Source organism: Humulus lupulus, chromosome 6 (genome assembly GCF_963169125.1).
Source record: "Humulus lupulus chromosome 6, drHumLupu1.1, whole genome shotgun sequence".
Taxonomy (NCBI): domain Eukaryota; kingdom Viridiplantae; phylum Streptophyta; class Magnoliopsida; order Rosales; family Cannabaceae; genus Humulus; species Humulus lupulus.
Genome location: NC_084798.1, coordinates 4,038,074 through 4,061,001, shown reverse-complemented (window position 1 = coordinate 4,061,001; position 22,928 = coordinate 4,038,074). Strand labels below are relative to the sequence as shown.

The 22,928-nt window shown below is 38.8% G+C and overlaps 2 protein-coding genes across 2 annotated transcripts; one reads left to right on the top strand and one right to left on the bottom strand.

The window, feature by feature from the left end:
- Window positions 1–7,110: 7,110 nt before the first annotated feature.
- On the bottom strand, window positions 7,111–8,614 carry LOC133783663 (ferredoxin--NADP reductase, root isozyme 2, chloroplastic-like). Its single transcript, XM_062223312.1, has 5 exons — window positions 8,594–8,614; window positions 8,417–8,482; window positions 7,988–8,323; window positions 7,721–7,898; window positions 7,111–7,610 (listed from the first exon to the last, which is right to left on the bottom strand). Exons 1-5 carry the CDS (start codon window positions 8,612–8,614, stop codon window positions 7,111–7,113), a joined length of 1,101 nt encoding a protein of 366 aa, XP_062079296.1.
- A 10,998-nt stretch (window positions 8,615–19,612) lies between these two features.
- LOC133783704 (ferredoxin--NADP reductase, embryo isozyme, chloroplastic-like) lies at window positions 19,613–20,511 on the top strand. The gene is made up of 2 exons (XM_062223351.1): window positions 19,613–19,748; window positions 19,827–20,511. Exons 1-2 carry the CDS (start codon window positions 19,740–19,742, stop codon window positions 20,490–20,492), a joined length of 675 nt encoding a protein of 224 aa, XP_062079335.1. The 5' UTR covers window positions 19,613–19,739; the 3' UTR covers window positions 20,493–20,511.
- The last annotated feature ends 2,417 nt before the right edge of the window (window positions 20,512–22,928 follow it).

Genomic DNA, 22,928 nt, shown 5'->3' with positions numbered 1-22,928 from the left:
TCACCTTGTCATTTTGCATCAGTACGCATCCCAATCCTAACTTTGATGCATCACAGTAGACAACGAACTTGTCGTTGGGTGTTGGGACACTAAGTACTGGTGTTGAGCAAAGCTTATCCTTAAGCAACTGGAAGCTTTCCTCACACTTATCATTCCAGTTAACTTTTGTTGCTTCCGGGTCAGGTTGGTGAGTGGAGTGGCTATCTTAGAAAAGCCCTCTACAAACTTTCTATAGTAACCTGCTAGCCCTAAGAAGCTTCTTACTTCCGACGCGTTCTTTGGTCTAGGCCAATCTTTCACGGCCTCTACCTTCGATGGATCTACTGCAACTCCATCTTTCGATATGATGTGCCCGAGGAACGCCACTTGTGAGAGCCAAAACTCGCATTTCTTGAACTTCGCGTAGAGTTGGTACTCCTTCAATCGCGTCAAAATCATCCTCAAGTGTTCCTCGTGCTCCAATTCATCCTTGGAGTAAATTAAAATGTCGTCGATGAACACAACGACGAATTTATCCAAGTAGTCTTTGAAGACCCTATTCATTAAGTCCATAAACGCGGCTGGCGCGTTAGTAAGACCAAAAGACATAACCAAGAACTCGTAATGTCCATAACGAGTCCTAAAGGCTGTCTTAGGGATATCTTCTCCCTTTACCTTGAGCTGATGATACCCGGACCGTAAATCGATCTTAGAAAATACAGTCGCGCCTCAGAGTTGATCAAAAAAATCATCAATCCGAGGTAGCGGGTATTTGTTCTTAATTGTTACTTTATTCAGCTCACGGTAGTCTATGCACATGCGCATACTCCCGTCCTTCTTCTTCACGAATAGTACCGGAGCTCCCCATGGTGAATGGCTTGGCCTAATGAAACCCAAGTCTAGGAGTTCTTGTAGCTGCGTCTTTAACTCCTTGAGTTCCGTAGGTGCCATCCGGTATGGTGCCTTAGAGATTGGCTCGGTGCCTGGTACTAATTCTATCATGAAGTCTATTTCTCGATTTGGCGGCAACCCTGGCAAGTCATTGGGGAAAACTTCTGGAAAATCTTGTATAACCCGAACGTCTCTAACTTTAAGAGACGTCTCCTTCTCCACATTCGTGATGCTGGCTAAGAACGCTTGGCATCCTTTCTCCATCATTCTCTGAGCTTTGAGAGGTGACACTAACGGTGTGCGTAGTCCTGAAGCTTGTCCCATGAAGCATCGTCTCTGGCCATCAGGAGTCTCGAACATCACCTTCTTGCGTTTGCTGTCGATCGTTGCGCCATGCCGTGCTAGCCGATCCATGCCTAGTATTACGTCGAAGTCCTTGATCACTAGCTCTATCAGGTCTCCTTCTAGTTCTATGTCCTCAATCTTGATCGGTATGCCTCGTACTATTCGTGATGATAGAACTACTTTGCCCGAAGGCAACTCGGTTACAAACCTAGTTCTAAATCTTTCACTAGGTTTGTCTAATTTTTCTATCATTCCTAACGAGATATACGAGTATATTGCTCCCAAATCAAGTGATACTAGAACATATACTATCGAGGATAGGATCTGACCTGTAAATCCTTGTTACTAGCATGGGTTCCTCCTTGGGTCAATGCAAAGACTTTGGTATGGAACCATCGTTTAATCCTTCTTCTCCTCACTAACATTCATCAGAATCCTTTCTACTTCGATTGTCGTTTCTAGAACATTGGCATAGGTAGTGGTTCCCAGGTTTGCTAACTTAACCCCTAATTCCATCTTTGGTTTAAGTCCTCTGATGAACTTGGTCAACCTCGTAAAGTCGGTTGGGACCAACTCTGGTGCAAACTTGACCAATCTGTTGAACTGATGAGCATATTCTTCTACCATTAGCGATGACTGCTGAGGTGTAATACTTCTTGTGGAACGACTCCACAAATCTTGTCCATATCATGGTGGTGACATCGTTAGTCTGGTGAACTAAGTCCCACCATATTTTGGCATCCTTCTTGGGTAATGACGAGACGCAGAATATGCGGTTTGCATTACTAAGATTCATGTGCGTAAGAATTGGCTTCACATTCCTTAGCCACTCTTCTGCCTCAAAGGGGTCTATAGTCCCTTCAAAGTTTGGAGCGTGCTGCTTGCGGAACCTTTCATACACTGACTCCATATTCGGTACTGGATGTGGCGCGTAGTTCTTCACTGGCCATCCCCCATATGGACCAACTTGTTGGGGTGCTAGGGCCATTTGTTGTAGCTACGGCTGCGGTTACGGCGGAGGCTGAGGCTGAGTCTGCGCCTGTTGACGTTGTTGCTGCAAGAGTTCCTCGACTTGTTATCGCCGTCTAGCGATTTCCGCGATGTTGTCAACTGACGATGTCGGCGCGTTGCGGCTAGTAGTAGCACGCACTCCTCTTCTGCGAACTGGAGGGCATCATTGGTCGCTGGAACAACGTTGGAGGCGTTTCCGTTGGTGCGTGCAGATCTTCGGAGCGACATCTTCACCAAAAGTTCTAACAGTCGAGAACTTGTTAGAACTTACCCTAATAGGCTCTAAGGCAAAAACTTATTCTAAAACAAACATATCTCGGACCTATTTATTATGACTTCTTATGAAAAAATATATAGGTCTTTATTTATTATTAGAGTGGGTTTCTATACTTAGAAAAATAAGTCATCTTTATTTTCTAAGGGTGTTTCTAATCATCCTATATGACTTAATTCTCAGGCTCGAAACTTATCTTTGTTCCAAAGTTAACCATATTGAGGGAGGGCTGGGATCAGTAAAATCGTTCCCACTACTAAGGCCCCCTATCTCTCAATAAAGAAACTTGGTTCATTGATTTGTATCCACCCTCACTGAACTTAGTCATTATTCATTTTATTTATTACTTATTATGATTGCGAAAATAAAATCAAACTCATACATGAAGATAAAATAACATGAAATTAATTTGGAAAAATAATTTTCACTTATTACAATCATAAAATAAAGATTTAAACAAAACAAACAATGAAAAACTAGCTATTCTAAAAATCGGGATCTTCTACATCCGATCCTTCATCTAGCATATTATCATCTATCTCCTTATAATCATCGTTGTCTTGAGCCTCAAAATTTCCTCGGGGAAGATTCAAGAAGATCCTATGTTGTTGCTCATTAGTGAATTGAAACTCTAAATCATAGGTGAACTTAAGTATGAGAGAATAATATCTTAGGGCTGCTTGTAAGTCATCATCATTATTTATATTCTCCCATATCTCTTCTAAAGTTAAAATTGCTGAAGGAAAATCTTTTAAAAGCCTAATTACTAGGACATATTGTTCTGCAGCTAATGGTGGTTTCTTCCTTTTTTCAGGCTCTTGCTTTCACTGCCCAGCTCAATTACGAGCTGAACAACGAAATCCATTCGAGCAGGACTCTCGCCCAAGAGGAGAAGGACCTCCACCTTACAGCGAATGATGATCTGAAGGCGGCGAATACTAAGCTCGAGGCAGTGGTTAAGGAGCGTGAGGAAATGGCCAAGGAACTCGGAAAGCTGTAAACTGAACTCGAGGAGAAAAAGAAAGATAACATCTAGCTTCGGGAGACCAATAAGAAGCTCGAGGAAGACAAGACCGCCACCTTCGACCTTATAGAGGATGTCAAAGCTCGCCTTACTGCCGAGTACAAAGAAAAGAAGGAGACGGCGGTCGACTCAGCCATGTACCGGATGGGCTTATAACGAAGAGCTGGACACCAGCTTTTTGGGTCCCCTCGAGGCGTCGTTCCTTGAACGATGGAATGCTCGGCTCGAGAAGGAAGAGGCTGAACGGCTTGAGAAGGAGAAGGCTGAGGAGCTCGAGAAGGAAAAGGCTGCTCCGGGTACCGTTTCGGAGGAAGCTCAGGAGGATAGTCATGCTATTCGTCCTGAGGGGTCCGGTGCCACTGATGCTGAGAAGGCCAAGGAGACTCCTCTTCACTGAATCTGACCTCGGGGAGATCAGTTATCGGGGCTGCGTCCCCTTATGTAATTATTGTAATTTATTCCCATGGGGCTGATACAATTTCTTTTAACTAATTCTTTTACATGCTTTACATTTCTTGGCTCGAAATATTTTGCACATTTTTATAATTGATGAACCGGTTATGTTTATTTGTGCATACAAACATAGTTTGGATTTAGGCTCGAAATTCGATGCATTCATGCATAGTTTATTCGAATTATCCGTTTCCGACCTCGTTACTTATCAAGGTCGGATATTACTTTAACCATGAACTCGAAAGTACTTATATGGTATGTAATATGAATGATTTGGTTAATCTTTTTTAGTTACTTTTCCTCATCCTCAGTATTTTGACTCCGAGGTTAAGAGTTCGAAACTATATTTCTAAGATATTCCAGCCTCGATCTCGACATATTTCGTGATGGGTTTAGGCTTCCATTTATCATCGATCGATAATTTGGCTGGTTTGTTCCAAACCTGTTAAGCTTGCACATCTGGTTAACTCCAAACGTTTTAGGTTTTTGGTAGTTCGGTTATATCCGAACTATCTAAGCCCGCGTATTTGGTTATATCCAAATACTTCGTATGTTTTTGATAACTCGGTTAAGTCCGAACTATCTAAGCCCGCGTATTTGGTTATATCCAAATACTTCGTATGTTTTTGATAACTCGGTTAAGTCCGAACTATCTAAGATCGCGTACTTGGTTATATCCAAATACTTCATCTTTAATAATTCGGTTGTGTCCGAACTACCTGAGCTCGCGTATTTGGTCATCTCCAAATACTTCATGTTTGATAATTCGGTTGTGTCCGAACTACCTGAGCTCGCGTATTTGGTCATCTCCAAATACTTCATGTTTGATAATTCGGTTGTGTCCGAACTACCTAAGATCGCGTACTTGGTTATATCCAAATACTTTATATATTTTTTATTTTTTAAGCTGGAGGTATGTATATCAATGATGCCCCCTCTTCTGTATAGCCTTCCGTCCAGGATGGTGTAACGAGGAAGTTGATACATTAGTTTCCGAGCCTGATTTCGATCTTTTGGAAGAATTCCATTTTCGAGGTACTCAACTATCGGGCTCATCCAGGTCGGCTCTGTCTCGATCATACACACATCTTCCTCGTCAGGCTCAGTAATGCTGGGTGCTGACAGGTGTTCTACGGGTACAACATTCAGCTCCTCATTTTCGGCGGAGGTGGCGAGCCGAGCTAAGGCATCTGCATTTGAGTTTTGTTCTCGGGGAACCTGTTCGATTGCATAAAACTCAAAAAACTCTAATGCGGACTTTGCCTTCTCCAGATAAGCTGCCATTTTTGTGCCACGAGCCTGGTATTCTCCCAAGATTTGATTAACCACGAGCTGGGAGTCGTTGTAGCAATGTATAGCTTTGGCCTTGAGCTCTTTTGCTATTCGTAGTCCCGCAAGTAAAGCCTCGTACTCAGCTTCATTATTAGATGCTTTAAAGCCGAACCTTAACGCAGAGTGAAATTTGCTCCCTGCAGGGGTGATCAGAATAACTCCTGCCCCCGCTCCATTTTCATTTGATGACCCGTCGACGTAAAGTTTCCACAGCACGTGGGTCGTGGTTGTTACCTCGTCGTCGGCTATACCGGTGCACTCCACTATGAAATCCTCCAACGCTTGTGCCTTAATGGTCGTTCTCGGATGGTAGGTGCTCTCGAACTGTCCGAGCTCAACAGCCCACTTTAGGAGTCGACCAGACGCCTCTGGTTTAGACAAGACTTGCCTTAATGGTTGATCTGTCAGTACATGGATAGGATGTGCCTGAAAGTAAGGGCGGAGCTTGCGAGATGAGTGGATTAGACTGAGGGCGAGCTTCTCCATCAGTGGATATCTTGATTCTGCCCCCAGTAATCTTTTACTGATATAGTAGACGGGTTTCTGTAATTTCTCTTCTTCTCGTACGAGCACCGCGCTTATCGCGTGTTCGGTAGTTGAGAGGTATAGGAACAGTACTTCCCCCGTCTCAGGCTTCGATAGGATGGGCGGTTCGGCTAAGTGCTTTTTGAGCTCCTGAAAGGCTAGCTCGCACTCATCTGTCCATTCGAACTTCTTACTTCCTTTTAATAAGTTGAAGAATGGGAGACCGCGGTCCGTTGACTTCGAGATGAACCTGCTCAAAGCTGCCATCCTACCAGTCAAGCTTTGAACATCTTTATGTTTCCGAGGCGAAGGCATATCGATCAGGGCCTTTATTTTGTCGGGATTAGCCTCGATCCCACGAGAATTGACAATGAAACCCAGAAATTTTCTTGAAGACACCCCAAAAGTGCACTTCTGAGGATTCAACTTCATGTTGTACTTTCTGAGCACGCCAAAGCACTCTTCCAGGTCTTCAACATGGTTCTTGTTAAGTTGAGACTTTACAAGCATGTCATCAACATAAACTTCCATGTTGTTCCCTATTTGCTCTGAGAACATCATATTTACGAGCCGCTGGTACGTGGCTCCGGCATTCTTGAGTCCGAATGGCATGACATTGTAGCATGATTATGTTGTAACAGCTCATTGAGCTTGTATTCTCACTACCAGTATATAATATGTCAGTCTCAACGTTTCAAGGTTGAGCTATTCATTTTCTCATTTCAGCACTTCTCTCATTACAATTAAACCTATCTGCTTTGGCCCAAGTTGAATTCATACAAAAGATATAGGCATGGAGTCAGTTGATGAGTAGTTAGAGGCTTACTGTTATAGTAGTTAAAGATGTTAGTTTTTAGTTATTGATCATGTAACAGTTAATTTCAAGTTCTATACATAATAGAGCCTTTGCGTTATTCTCTGTTTTCTCATTTTCTTTTTCAATCGTTTTCTTGCATAGTTTTCATTCTTGTAATATAAAGATTTGTGGTATTTGGAATATTATATCACGTTCGGCATACCAGTCTCATAACATATTAATATATTGCTCAACGACAAACATCATAGCTTATATAAGAAACTACTACACAACAACTCAAGTACGTAACTTAATTATATTCCCAGCTTACAAGTCTGCATGGGAAAGGATAAGAAACAACACACACGGACACACATATATGTAGACATATAATAGATAATAATTTTTAGCTTATTAATTCCCTCATAAAAGAGAGAAGACACGCACGCACACACACAAACACACATGGCAAGGCATTCTTTAGTAGACTTCAACACGCCATTGGTTGTTTTTCTTCAATGTGGCCAGTATTCCATCCCAATCTTTGTCGATTTCAGTGGCAGCATCCCCTAAGGCATCTTCAATTGGAGTCACCATGTCCTTGCGCCCAGCTAAGTATATATAGGCTCCCTTAAGCAACATCACCAACACCTCAGTAGCATGCCTTCGGAAAAGGTCTTGAACATACATCTTTCCACCACTGCTGTTCTTCTGTTCTCTGCTCAATGCTATGTCATATCGGAAGTTTTCAGGGTACTCCTTTCTATATTGAATAAATTCGTGATTATAGAGTTTACTGTCCTCATTAGACACCCCATGGAATAGCCAAGCATGTCCAGAGAATGTGAATGTTGGAATATTTTCTTTGAAGAAACGACCGAGATGGGCTCTAAATGGAGCAATACCAGTCCCAGTGGCCACAAATATGTGAGTTGCGTTGGGGTTATTGTCTCCCAAAATCATTGCTTCACGAGTTGGACCTGTTGTTTCATATACAATGCGATATATCACACACATATACATATACATAAACATTAGCATATATATATATATATGTATATGTATAATGTAGCTAGTTTAGTTTACGTACCAGTAAGTTGAATTTTATCTCCAGGCTTTGAGTTGCACAAAATCTCGCTAGTAGTACCAGGGACAAGACGCACACATAAACTAACTGTTCTGCCATTAAAATAATCTCCATACCTTGAAGAAGCACCAGAAAAGTATCTAAGCATTTCGGTATCTCCTGGTTCGAAAGGATTTTCAGGCTTCAAAAGCAAATGAGAGATTAGCAATCATGAATATTAGGAAAAATAATATGATCACGAGATGCTGTATATATATAACATATTATTACCGCGGGCATTACACCGAAAACTTGTCCCTCCCAGTGAGGAAAAGAGCCATCATGAACAAGTACGATATGGTATGTCTCAGCAGGAGCATTTGAACCAGAAATCTTCTTAACAGAGAGAACAGTGGCTGTGTGAGGCGAATCAACCGTGTATAGATTTGTGGGAGGCCTCATTGCATGTTCCAGCTCTGAAGGAGCCACAGGAACCTTACCACCTTGTGGTACGGCACACACTATTCTGCCAGGAGTAGCAACTCTTGTTGGGAGCCTCTGCAGTACTCCAATGCTGAATGCCATCGCCGAAGGTGCCCTCTTCTCAAACGAGCTCAAGTTAGTAGTCTGCAATTAAAAGATATCAAAAGCAAAAATGAGTTCTCCATAAAGTAATTTGGAAGAAAATGAAGTATAAGAAATCCTAACAAATTAAGTAACCTTAAGGAGCAAAGAGGTTCTGAGTTTGAGGGAGCGATCACTCACGAGCGAAGATGTTGCAGCAGCCTGTATGCATGCAAAATGAGGCACGTTAAATTAACACAATATACTAATAATGAAGCTATTGAAGAAGACCGAAACTTTGAACCAAACATAAGGAGGAATGAATAGATAAACCTGAGTAAGGAGGAGAGCCATGGCTGAGATGAAAAGAAAGAAAGAAAAGGGTTGTTGAGTGAGTTGATTGATGAGAAAGAGTGATCATCCAAAGGGGTTTATATAGCACTGTATCTCTCTCTCTCTCTCTCTCTCTCTCTCTCTCCCTCTCACTCCATGCCCATTTTCTTCTTCAAAGTTCAAACCCTACCTAATTCAGTCAAACAAACAATATTTTCATTGAGTTGTACATGCTCAATCATTGGCTAGACAGATCGTACTGGTATATATTTTTTTATCTTTATGTATTTTATGGTAATAGTAGTTAATTTTTTTTGACGGGCCATGGAAAACTAGCTGGCTACTAGAAAGAAGTGATCAGTCAAAGATACGCTTTTGAGCAGTTGTACTGTAGATTTTACATGTTACTACCCAGCAGAGAGTTTCTCTACTTTTTTTTATTATTATTTTTTTCAGATGAATTTTTGTTTTATAATTTACCTAATTTAAATTATCAAACTAGCTCACTAATGAGAGACTTAAGACAATTCATTCAATTAGACGCCCTTAAATTGGGACAACTCTAATAAGTAATTTTGTATTGAAGAATTTTTCTCAAAAAGTGCCAAGAGAAATTAAATTTTTTTTTTTAACCCACAAGTAATTATAATTTAATTTTTTTTAATTATTATTATTACTTTTTTTTTCTAGAAATGTTTTATTGAGAAAGATGTTTGAGTTTTAAATAATAAGTTATATAGTAAAACAATTAATTTTTTTAAATTATATATATTTATTAATGAGAATTTTATACTAATTTTTTTTTAGATTGCGTGAAAAGTAATATAAAAAAATTATGAGGGGTCAGTGGTGTTGACATTATTCTAATGAGGGGTACATCTGTAAAGGGCATAGAGAAAATGAAAATAATAGTACTGTATAAAGTATATATAGATCACATATAATCTTATCGTTTATCACATTATTATAAAAACCCCAAATAATGTGAAAATGATGTTTTAGTCAAGAACGTGTGGTTTAACTACTAGAGTAATTTTCAAATCTTTTCGACCAAAATGAATGTTAGTTAAGTGGTATGATAAATTATTAATTTAGGCAGCTATTTTCAAATTAGTGTATACAATTTATTCATAACATTCTTTATACTTTTTTTTATCTCTGAGTTTTAAGCCAAACATCACATGGTGCCTGATTTTAGTTTTATTTTTTATTTTTGTAAAACATCAATGTTTCTAGGAAAAAAAATCTATAATAATGACAAGATCAATTAAGTTTTAACTAATATCTTCGTAGAATTAATTTGATATATTATGAATTTGAAAATATTTACTCTAGATTTAATTAATTTTGTTTTAGGTAAAACAAAGCATTTGGGCATTATTGCAAAAGAGAATAAAAAGGACCATTCACTCAGCCATTCTATTCATCATTCAAGTACACTTCAAAGCCTCCAAGTTGCTAAGTTCGTTCTAGAGGGAAACACTAGGGTTTTGGGGTTAAAGCTTTCAAATTTAAAGCTTTTATAAACACCTAGGAAGTAAGTTTTTGTGTAATTTCGGTGTTCGAGGTGTAGATCGAGGTTCTAAGCTATCCAAGGTACTCAATATCTTCAGGTTTAGTTCACTATAGTTTCTATTATTCTTTCATTTTTCTTCAAATCCTAACTTCTGATAGTGACTTTTGGTTAGGTGTTCAATTTCTTTGAAACATAAAGTTTTTGGTAAGTTCTTATCCCGATGGTTTAGATATTCTCTTCATCTTATTTTTCTTTAGAAACTTATGGTTTCTTTATGTTTGGTTTTAGGAGTTTTCAATCCCGCTCTTGTCTGTAATATTCCAGTTTTTGGTAAGGAAAATTAGGTAGTTTAGTATTATGACTTAGTTTATGTAGTTTATGCTATAGTTTATGTTTGTAGGACCTAACATTTCAGGTACAATAAATGGGTAAGTGTATCTGGACCTAAGGTTTCCAATGATGTATGACGGACTATGCCCGGTAGGCTCGGTTGCCAAAACTGTATGACAGACCTAAGTGATGTCCGGTGTATGATGGACTTTTGTATGGGGCTTAATTGCCACCCCTGTATAAACACTTATCTTTTTATTATATCCGATTTGTTATTATAGTTATGATTATGATATATAACCTATAGTTATAATTATGACTTATGACCTATAACCTATGACCTATGATTTATGATCTATGACGTATGATTTTAGATTTATGACTTATATTATGATTTAGAGTTATGACTTAAGCTTTGGTATGACCTAGAGGTTTGCGTTTGTATGACTCTTGTGAATTTATGTTATGTTTGATTATATGACTAACTCTTGTTTGTATTTTCCTTACTGAGCTTAGAAGCTCATTCCTTATGTTGTTGTATTTTCAAGAAATTAATGATAGAAAGGCGAGTGACGAGTGGGACCTAAGAGCTTCGTGATGTACTCGTGGAGACCATATGGTCGAGGAAGATCAAGCGGGCCTATTTATTTATTTGTATCAAAGAATGTTTTCTTTTAAAGTTTTATTTAAATGTTGCTCATTTTTATGTTAAAGACAATTATTTTATTTTTGTAAAGCCATGGATCCATATATTTATTTTCAAGTTTTTATTCAATAAAGGAGAAATATTTATGAATTATGATCCAACGTTGTGTTCTCGGTAATCAATAAGAAATTAGGGCGTTACAGGTGGTATCAGAGCCCACAGCTATATTGGTCCTGAACTGTAATGCCCCGAATTTCCTAATAAGGGTTAGGACCTTAATTAGGAGGTCGGGTGGGCCATAATTGATTTATTATGATATAAAATGATTATATGCATGTTAATGTGAATTATATTATTATATGATGATAAATGCATGCATAATGGTGTATTTATAATTATAAGAGCATTATGGTAATTTGGCCTGTTGATGGCATATTTGTATATTTGGGTGCATATTGTAATTTATACTCTTATTGTTTGAGGTCTTCAATTCTCTATTTTCAATTTGAATAAAAATCACTATAAAAATTTATGAAAAATAGAAACTACAAATCGAGGAAAATGATAAGACCTTGTTTATAAAAAGTAGGAAAACATTTTGCTGTAATTGTTGATTTTGCAAGGAGCACAAATTGACTTTAAAATCATTGAATTGTAATATTTTTTTATAAACCGTACTTTATAATTGCAATATTTATAGCCACATGTACTTTTTAATTGCATATGCTTGTGCCATCTATGTAAAAAATTAACATTCCCTTCTAACTAAATACTTTTTAATTGCATATGCTTGTGCAATATTTATGCTGAAAATTCATGTCTATTGTAGATTGTATTCTAGTGTTTTTTTCTCTTTTACTTCAGAATTTATCTATTTGTTTGTGGAAAAATCACTGCTTCTTGGTCTTTTCTTTTTTGATGGGCCTTTTCTATAATTGCCATATATCTTAACTTCTTATTAGTTTTGATAGGATTTTCTTGATTTTGTTAGGATTTTCTTGATTTCTATAATTCTTTCATGGAAATTCTTTTGCTAGAGTGCAATATTGCTTAATTGAACTGTTGAGACACTTAATTATGGAAAAACAATTGCTATTTTGTTTGAGCTATGAAATCATATTGCTCAATTTACTGTGTTATCATTCGAGAAGGCAATTATATGAACTAGAAATTCCATATATCTTAATTTGTTATTAGTTTTGATATGATTTTCTTGATTTTGGTTCCTTTCTTATAAGGTGGCATATCTTATTTTCTTATAATTTTTTTTTTTATTTTAAATCTTACAGCAGTAAAAAAGTAACTAGTAATGATTTCTTTTTATTTTTCCCTAAAAATATGAGTTATTTAGAGTTTGGTATTTGGAAATTTTGGAAGTTTCTTTGTTTTGATGTAATCCTTATTTCATGTGTTTTGGATTGTAGAGATCTTTCAAACAACCTTGCTGGTTCAATACCTCAACATTGTAAGTTTTTTTTTCCGTTGATATCTCAACATTGAATGGCACAAACCATTATTTATGTTTGTGTCAAGCATTCATCCTCAAGTTTATCAGTTTTTGCTAAAAAAAATTCATATAGGTATTTCTTCTCTAGTAATTGACTGTTATTTTCACAGGAGATTAGAACACAATAATATATCAGGTGTCATTGCTCAACTATCTTAGCCTTACTGTAATGTAAGTTCACTACTCACAAATTTTTGTTTCTTTCATTTCCTATAATGTAGTCTTCATGATAGAAAAACTCACACGAACTCTTTTATACAAATTTGAATTGACCAAATCTGTGCAGAAATGTATCTTACAACAACTTAGCATGTCTCCTGTATATTATTAGAATCTCTTGTAATTTTTGAGTATGTACTATTGCTTTGTGTGACTGGAACCAAGTAATTTTAGTTGTGTTTCTTCTCTTAATTTCTCTGTTATTTTTCATTTATGCTTTCATGCTACTTCTTTTGTGTTAAATCTAAGTGTTTTAAATCATGAATTTGGAGTAGTTAATCCTCAGTGAACCACAAAGTTTGGTTGTTTGGGCCTGTGGGAAATTTGTCATGTTCTGTATGTCATTATCTTTTGTGATTTTTTGGCTTGTTGACTTCTTAATATTATTTAATTTCTTTAAAGCTCTCCTAAATATATAAAATATAAAATATAACATTATTTTGTTTTTTTATTTTAAATAATTATGTGACTTTATATTTTGATGTATTTTTAATTTTTCTAATTAAACACATGCCAATGTGCTATTGGCATGTGCCTAACCTAGTAAGAATAAATATATGGGTAAGCCTACAAAAAATTGTAAGGCAATAACTCCACTGTTGAAAAACAAAGCCTTTTCAAATTGTGAGCCATTGATTAATTTCAATATAATTGGCTCTCATATATTTTTAGGATAACACCAAAATAGTATACGAGAGAATTTAGATATCATATTTTTTTCCCCATTCAATCACAATACTAAAAATTACACAAAAAAAATATATCCTACATTATTATATATACCAAAAAAAATAGACATTATATTATTATATTATTAATAAATTAGCACGTTGGAATAAAATACAGATAGATAAGAAAAAGACTTTTTCGTTTTTTAGGTGATGTTGACATGAAGAGTTAATTTGTCCAAGGAGTAATGTCTTTACATGCTCATTTATGCATATGTATGTATAGAAAGTTATCTGAAATATGGATTAGTTGAAATGACATCTTAATTAGGTCACCTAATCTCACATTATCAAACTCAGTGACTCGGCAAATTCAATCAATTATATATGCAAAAATCATACAAGTACCTCAATTTGAAATATTAATCGTATTTTAATTTTAAAATAAAAATGGCTTTATTTATATTGATACACTCCTTACAATTTTTAAACTAAAAATTTCAGATAATTTATTTAAGGGAAAAGTTGATAACTACTCATTTTTAGGAGTAGTTAACTAAAATTATACACTAAATATATTTAGTTGAACTTTACCCATTATTATTATGAGATTTTCCAAATTACCCTTATTTGAACACATAATTCTAAGTGTTGTTGTAATGAATATTATATGTGTCATATTATAGTTAAATTGGAAATACATTCTAATTGTAGTGTGTTTAAAGAGAAAAAAAAAGTATGTAATTGAAGGAGTATAATGGGTACATCAATTGAATATTTAGGTGCTAAAATAAAAATTAAAAATAGTAGGTAAAAATTAACTCTTATTGTCATGTAAAGACATTACTCCTTGGACAAATTAACTCTTATTGTCAACATCACCTCAAAAAAAAGTCTTTTTCTTTTTGTTATACCCAGATTTCGAGCCATAGTAAATATGACCTCGAAAGCTGAGTTCGCAACAAATGGTCTCGTGAGGATTAGAGTGATCTAGGATTGTAAGTCGAGCCTGCAAAGTATGATGCATGATCTCAAATGCGGTGATCTCGAAATGACCTCGATCTCGAAAGGTAGCTCCGAGAACACCTTCATCTTCAGGAACTTCGGAGCATGGTTATTGAGCTCGATATCCCATCTCGAAAGCAACGTTAGCTCGGGAGATGTCAATGGCTCGCATAATGACACGAAACTTGAAATGTTAAAGTCTTGGAGATACGTTATAGCCACCTTGAATATCTACAAGTATTGTAAGCATGAGATGTAATCCTCATTTATTGATGTAAATCCCCAAGAATCGTGGGATATTATTTAGTCAGTTATGCGTTCCCTGGTCATCAGGGACGTTTCCTTTTTTATCTAATTAAAGGCATTTAAAGTCATTTATTTTTATTCACAAAAGAGTAACTACCCAATATATGTGGGATAGTATTCGGCAACCTTCTCTATAAATAGAGAGGTCATGCACCATTGTAAGGGACCGAAGTTCTGATCCTTGAGAGAAAACTCTGTAGAATTCATGCTAAAGAATTGTTCAGAGATAATCTTGAGGTTAATAACAGTGACTCGTGGACTAGGCAGATTTAACTGCTGAACCACGTAAAAAACCGTGTGTTTGATTCGTTTGTTTCTTTTGGCCATTGTCTTTAATTGTTTACGTGCTCTCTTCTTTTATTTGTTGACGAAAAATGGCGTCAACAGTGTAACCACCTTGAATATCTACAAGTATTGTAAGCATGAGATGTAATCCTCATTTATTGATGTAAATCCCCAAGAATCGTGGGATATTATTTAGTCAGTTATGCGTTCCCTGGTCATCAGGGACGTTTCCTTTTTTATCTAATTAAAGGCATTTAAAGCCATTTATTTTTATTCACAAAAGAGTAACTACCCAATATATGTGGGATAGTATTCGGCAACCTTCTCTATAAATAGAGAGGTCATGCACCATTGTAAGGGACCGAAGTTCTGATCCTTGAGAGAAAACTCTGTAGAATTCATGCTAAAGAATTGTTGAGAGATAATCTTGAGGTTAATAACAGTGACTCGTGGAATAGGCAGATTTAACTACTGAACCACGTAAAAAACCGTGTGTTTGATTCGTTTGTTTCTTTTGGCCATTGTCTTTAATTGTTTACGTGCTCTCTTCTTTTATCTGTTGACGAAAAACGGCGTCAACAGTTTGGTGCTTTCATTGAGAGCCTTAAGCATTCATCCCTGAGAGATTCATGGCTGCAAACAATCAGAACACTCCTGAAGAAAATTACCCAAGGCGTCCTGGAAAACAGCCAATGGAGAACCCGGACGCTGATGAAAGGAGTGGGTCCTCTGATTCCCGGGGACCACCTCCGCAACCAAGGGATGAGGACATGTACTATAACCCTGAACGTTATGTCCCTATTGTGGAATTGGAGAATCGGCAGCTGAAACAGTGGTTGGCAGAAGCCAACAAACGTAACGAGGAGTTGACTAGGATAGCCGCAGAGGCGCAGGTGGCTCAGCCCCCGCCTCCGCGCGAAGACCAAGTCCCTCCTCCAAGGGACGTGCACGTTCCTCCCCGGAGGCCCCGTGGACGTCCACGAAAAAATGCTGCCATAAGGAGGCCAGCACAACCTCCAGCACCAACAGAGCCATCTGCTCCTTCTAGGCCTCAGAGGAGTACACGAGCTCGGGTCCCGCCTAATCCACCTGTGGAAGTGCCTGCAGGAACTGAGAACAACCGAGCTCCTGCCGAGGCTCGGACTCAGGTTCCTGGTAGTGCACCGAACGCAACTGGTCCATCTTGTGCAAATTCTGGTCCCTCCAGGCCGAGGCAAGGACGACAACCACCGTCACCTATACGGTTCCCTCCGTCTCCCATAAGATATCCTTCACCTCCCCGCAGAAACGCTCAACCTGGTCGAGATCAAGATCAAGGGCGTACAGGGGAAAGACAAGGAAACAGAGAGACGTTCCAGGGGCGGAGAGGCGCGCCATCTGAGAGAAGTCAGACGTCCCGATCCCGCACTGCGAAGACAAGGCGACGTAGAAAGGATACACCACGAAATGACCGATCAATAAGTTTCACCAGTGATGAGTCCGGAGAAACTAGGTCCGTCAGTAAACACGACCGGGGTCGTAAAAATACTGGAAATCACAAGAGCCATCCTGACTTGCGAAATCATTTGAATCAGAGCAGGGGGAAAGGAGATCAGACAAATCCGGATCTAAGGAATCATCTGAATGGGCGTAGAGATCCCCCACGGAGACGCGAGCCTGGGATCGCGATTAATGACTATCAATTCCAGACACCCCCTAAGGACCCAGTCCAAGAAAGGATTGATCAGCTCGAAAAAGCCTTTAGGCTTTTGAAGAATGAACGAGGGAACGGTCGATATGAGGACTCTGATGAGGAGCTCGAGCCGTTTGCTCCCAATATTTCTAACACTCAGTTTCCCCAAGGGTTCCGGATTCCTCACGTCCCAACGTTTGAAGGAAAAACCGACCCATGTAGCCACCTGAGTACATTCAACACTATCATGAGAGCTAGTAACGTGGGCTACGAGCTCAGATGCATGTTTTTTCCAATGTCGTTAGCCGGACCTGCCAAAAGTTGGTTCGAGAAGTACAAGAGACACTCGATAACCTCATGGGATCAGTTGTCTAGGGACTTCAAGAAGCAGTTCCGGGCTATGATGGGAGTCAGACCAGAGGCATCCACTTTGACCAACGTCCGACAACAGCTGGGCGAAACACTGAAAAGCTATCTAACAAGATTTAATCTTGAGGTCGCCCGAGCTCGAGATGTGGATGACAGTGGGCACCTAATGGCTATTCGAGCTGGTGTTTTACCCGGGAGTGCCCTTTGGGATGACATGCAAGGGAAACCGGTGAGGTCGATAACCGAGTTTAACAGACGGGCGCAGAGATTTGTCAATGTAGAGGAGGCGAGGTCAACGCTCAAGGTGACCTCGCAGACCGAAACTACAACGATAAACATTAACTCCGCCTCAACCTCGGCTGACCCAGCAGCTCCACAGCCTACCTCGGAGAATCCCTCCAAGAGGAAAAAGAGCGAGGGAAATAACCCCGAGGCTGATGGAGGAAAGAAGAAAAAAGGAGAAAGGTATTTCTCCGTATATAAAGTGCACACCGAGCTCAACGAGTCTCGGGAAAACATATACCTGGCTAATGAAAACCAGGTCCCCTTCAGGCGTCCGGACCCTATGAGGAATCAAAAGTCCAAGAGGGATTCCAGCAAATATTGTCGGTTTCATAGGGACAACGGACACACAACTGATGAGTGCCGACAGCTGAAGGACGAGATCGAAGGGTTGATCTCGAGAGGTTATTTCCGGCAGTATGTCAAAAACCAGAATACTGGACAGGCTACTACCAGCCAGAGAGTAGCTGCGCTTCCGGCACCACAGAATAATAACTCCCGATCTCGGGAAGAAGACAGGCCTCCGCCGATAGATGGAGAGGACGTAATAACCATCTCGGGAGGTCCTCATCTCGCAGGAGGGGGTAGAAATGCTCAAAAGCGATATGTGAATGAGCTGAAGACAGGGGACGGGTCTCCTTATGAACCCGAACCAAGGGCACCAAAAAGCCAAAGGGTTGAAACTCAGCCTATAACCTTCACCGAGGAGGATGCCTCCCATGTCCAGTTCCCTCATCATGATCCACTTGTCATCACCCTACAGCTTGCCAACAAAAGAGTGCGCCGAGTTCTCATAGACAATGGGAGCTCAGTTAACATTCTTTATAAAGCAACACTAGAAAAAATGGGACTCTCCCTTCGCGACCTGAACGCTTTGTGCAACCACGTTGTATGACTTTTCTGGAGAAGGAACCGCCTGTATGGGGTCCATCGAACTCCCTGTGACCTTGGGAGACTATCCAGTCTCGGTGACCAAGATGATGGAGTTCGTGGTAGTAGAGTTACCATCTGCCTACAATGTATTGCTCGGGAGACCCGCCCTGGTCGGGCTGGGGGCAGTTTCATCTGTAAGGCATCTAGCCCTTAAGTTCCCAACTCCAAGCGGAGTCGGAACATTGAAAGGAGATCAATTGGCAGGAAGGGAGTGCTACAGCATTTCCTTGAGGGGAAAGAAACAAACGAGCGCTCAAGCACTCGTTGTCATACAGAATAAAGATGGGACAGTTTTAGAAATTGATGAGGAGATCGATCCGAGGATTGAGGAGAAGGTTGACCTCCATCCTTTGGAAGAGCTCGAAGAGGTTCAGCTCGAGGAAGCTGATCCCTCAAAGAAGGTGAAGGTCGGGAAACACCTCCAAGACGAATCAAAATAGCAATTAATTTGCTTTCTGAAGAAAAACCAGGATGTCTTCGCGTGGTTACACTCTGACATGGTGGGAATAAGCCCTAATGTAGCGAGCCACGCATTGAATATAGACAAAAGCTTTCCCTCGAAGCAGCAAAAGCGAAGGCAGCTGGATGAAGACAGAAAGAAAGCACTAAAGGAGGAGGTGGACAGGCTGAAAGCAAATAATTTCATAAGGGACGCTTTTTACCCGGACTGGGTGGCCAATCCAGTGTTGGTCCCGAAGCCCAATGGGACGTGGAGAACGTGCATTGACTACTCGGACCTCAACAAGGCCTGCCCGAAAGATTGTTTTCCCCTGCCGAGAATTGACCAGCTCGTAGATGCCACGGCGGGGCATGGTCTGATGTCGTTCATGGATGCCTATTCTGGATATAACCAGATTCCCATGCATGCCCCCGACCAAGAGCATACGAGCTTCATCACAGATAAAGGGCTCTACTGCTACAATGTCATGCCATTCGGACTCAAGAATGCCGGAGCCACGTACCAGCGGCTCGTAAACATGATGTTCTCAGAGCAAATAGGGAACAACATGGAAGTTTATGTTGACGACATGCTTGTAAAGTCTCAACTTAACAAGAACCATGTTGATGACCTCGAAGAGTGCTTTGGCGTGCTCAGAAAATACAACATGAAGTTGAATCCTCAGAAGTGCACTTTTGGGGTGTCTTCAGGAAAATTTCTGGGTTTCATTGTCAATTCTCGTGGGATCGAGGCTAATCCCGACAAAATAAAGGCCCTGATCGATATGCCTTCGCCTCGGAAGATGCCATCTGTCCCACAAATTTATACACGTGTGAGAAACCTTATACTGCCACCATACTTTCTATTAGGAAGATTTATTCATGTCTTCAATGTGATGATACGATTTACGAAATCGTATTTGCTCATTGTGGCAAACTGTCTTACTGGGAGGGACAAGCCTTCGGTGTTATGCGCCCCGTACGTATCTTATTATATATACTAATTCAAGAAATATTAACTATATGACATAATTATTATTATTATTTGTGCATGCAGAATCCCGATGATCCGTCTGTACCAGGGTGTGTCAAAGAGCTTAGGAATATCTTTGTTGCTTCCTCTAGGTATGGAGATAACTTTAATGGCAAAACAGCTACCATAGTCGTGCCTCTTGACATAATTGACAAGACCTTGAAGTATTTATGCCTGGAAGCAAGTCCTGGAGACCATCTTCAACTTGTTGGTCCCACCTTCGAGGCCACACTTTTGGGAGATTATAGTCCTACTGCCACTCACATATTTGTGGCTAAATCTGGGGCTGCCATTGCTCCCTTCAGAGCCCATCTTCGTCGTTTTTTTAAAGAAGATATTTCTTCATTCAAATTTTCTGGCAATGTGTTGCTGTTCTATGGGGCCAAGAACGATCCCAATTGTCGACAATATTACGACGAATTCAAGCAATACAAGGAGGATTACCCACGCAATTTCGCCTACAAATACTTCAACGACCTTTTGGATGGAAAAGCTGATTTTACATATGTGTTTCAAAAGGTTGTCCATGATGGAGCTTATATATATCTTGTTGGGCCTCAGGGCATGATGGATGAGGTTGATTCCGTATTCAGAGGTTTTTTCGATTCTGAAGACGAGGATAAATGGACCGGAATAAAAGATGAACTAGTAAGGAAGAACCAGTGGCGCCTACATGTATATTATTATTGACATTTACATAATTTATGCATATGAAAATTATTCATAATTTTATGAAAATTTGTAACATACTCTAAATAACTATAATATACTCAAACACCACAATTATCAATATGAATACGTAAATTAATGCACAACAAGCAACATTAATCATAAACCATGGTAAAAGTGAGACACCACAATTTTTACGTGGAAACCCAATGTGCGAAAAAGTACAGGAACCGTAATCTGCTTAAATCATCTACTATCACCAAAGCCCAATAATGAGATTACAATATTCTTCTCTAATATTACTAGAGGCTCACAACAACATCAAGATTACAATCTTGAATAAAAAATACATATAGTCATCATCTATAAAGATGGATACACCAAAGAAAAGTTTGGGTCTCACCAAATAGGTATAGTAAAAGAGCACCTTAGAGAGGACTGTGGAATATAATCCTTAGAAATCAGCTCTCAACAAATCGACAGTTAGAGTTGTTAAAACAGTTAAAATCTCTGTTATGACACTTAGTGCACCAAGGCCAGTTTAGTCTTTTCTTTTCAATTATATACCTATTAAGGTCTTTTATTCACTTGTAAAATTACAGCGTGGAAAGAAAATGACAGTGCCCCACTGATGCAAATGACACTCTGGTTTGTGTCAGTGGGACACTACCACAAATGTTAAAAATGAGTACTTTTTGCATCAATTGGACACTGTCACATAAAGTATTAACGAGGGAAATCGCAAATGTGTATGCCAATTTCCCTGGCCTATTTTGATAAAAAAAAAACCAGCACGAGAAATAGAAAAATAGCAGCAGAAACAAAAAAACAACAGTATAAATTTTTTAAAACATTTATCTAGAGTTAACATTTGTGATCAAAACTATCAAAGTAATTCAGATATCAAAGTTAATATATGTACTCTTGTGTTATAAATTTCTAAGTATTAAACCTACTTAAACTAAAATTTCCCCACCAGAAAAATCTCAAAGCCAGGCCAATCCACCCAATTCGAAATAATCAAAGCCTCTAAAGAAACCAAAATCAAACCTTAAACGAAAAATCGAAGACATTACCCAAAGGAATTACACAAATCTAAAAATGAAAAATTACCCAAGAGTACTGACCAACAATGGTGGTGGCATAGAGAACTCAACAAAGATGGAGGCGGCTCAGAGAACTCAACAACGATGGAGGCAGCTCAGATAATTCAACAACAATGGCAGCGACTCAGAGAAGTGAACAACAATGGTGGCGGCTGAGGGGTTCGAAGGATGATGGTGGTGGCTTGGAGATTTGAAGAAAAATTGCAGTGGCTCAAGGATTGAAGCAAGCGTTGATGACCATGAACAGAGGACCGAAAATGCCAGTCGACCACGGAGAGAGGTCCGAAAATGGGAGAGAGATGTTGAGAGAGAGTCCCAAAATGGAGAAGAGGTCGTGAGAGGGAGATGAGAGATCGAATGAGAGAGTAAAAATTGTGGCAGATGAGAGATCTGGTGAGAGGGAGTCAAAAATGGAGGAAGTCGAAATGGAGAGGAGATCGTGAGTGAGGGAGGCGGCAGATGAGTGAAAGAGAGAATGAGAGTTATTTTAGGGTTAGATATTAGGGATAGATAGATTTTATTAGGTTTATACAAAAAATATAGTAAATTAAAAATAACATTAATTAAATTTTATAATTTATTTTTTAAAACATATTATCAGTGACACGTGTCACGTAATGATACGCCCACCTGTTTCTGTCACTTGACATGTCACCATATTCAACACATGTCAGCAGCCACATCACCTTTTATTTCAGCCATATCACTTTCTTTTTTTTAATTATGTGAAAAAGGGAGGGACAAATAAGCAGGAATCATTAACAAATTTTCCTCCAAAATTAATTGTAGGTAAATCTAATACCTACCAATACTAATGGTAGGTAATAATAAATTTTATGGCCCCACCTGTTTTTTTAAGGAATCTCCTACCAATAGTCGCTACAAAAATATAATCGTAGGTAAAAGAATTCTTTAGTTACCAATAAATATATGTAGGTAAAAAATTAGTAGGTAAATGTCGAATTTCTTGTAGTGCATGTTTTTAAGGTTTTCAAGTGTGTTAGGATTTATTCCCTAAAAGCATGTGAAAAGACATTTTAATTATTTAAATAAAAGCACAATTTTATTATATTTGAATGTTATAATTATTGTTTGGATAGTTTGTATAAATATCATAAAATCTCATATTCATTGATGAGAAAATGATCATGTATAAGTACGAGAGAATTAAAATCATATATAATGACTAAATTTGTCAACAACTTTAATAAATTGTTGTTAGTACGATTTACTAAGCATATGAGAAGCGCGTAATCTAGATTCGGATGACTGATATGGATAGACATCTTGGTAATGTGTTGTATATAATAGTGTGTTTATATATGGCAAGACCGATGCAATTTAATTATCA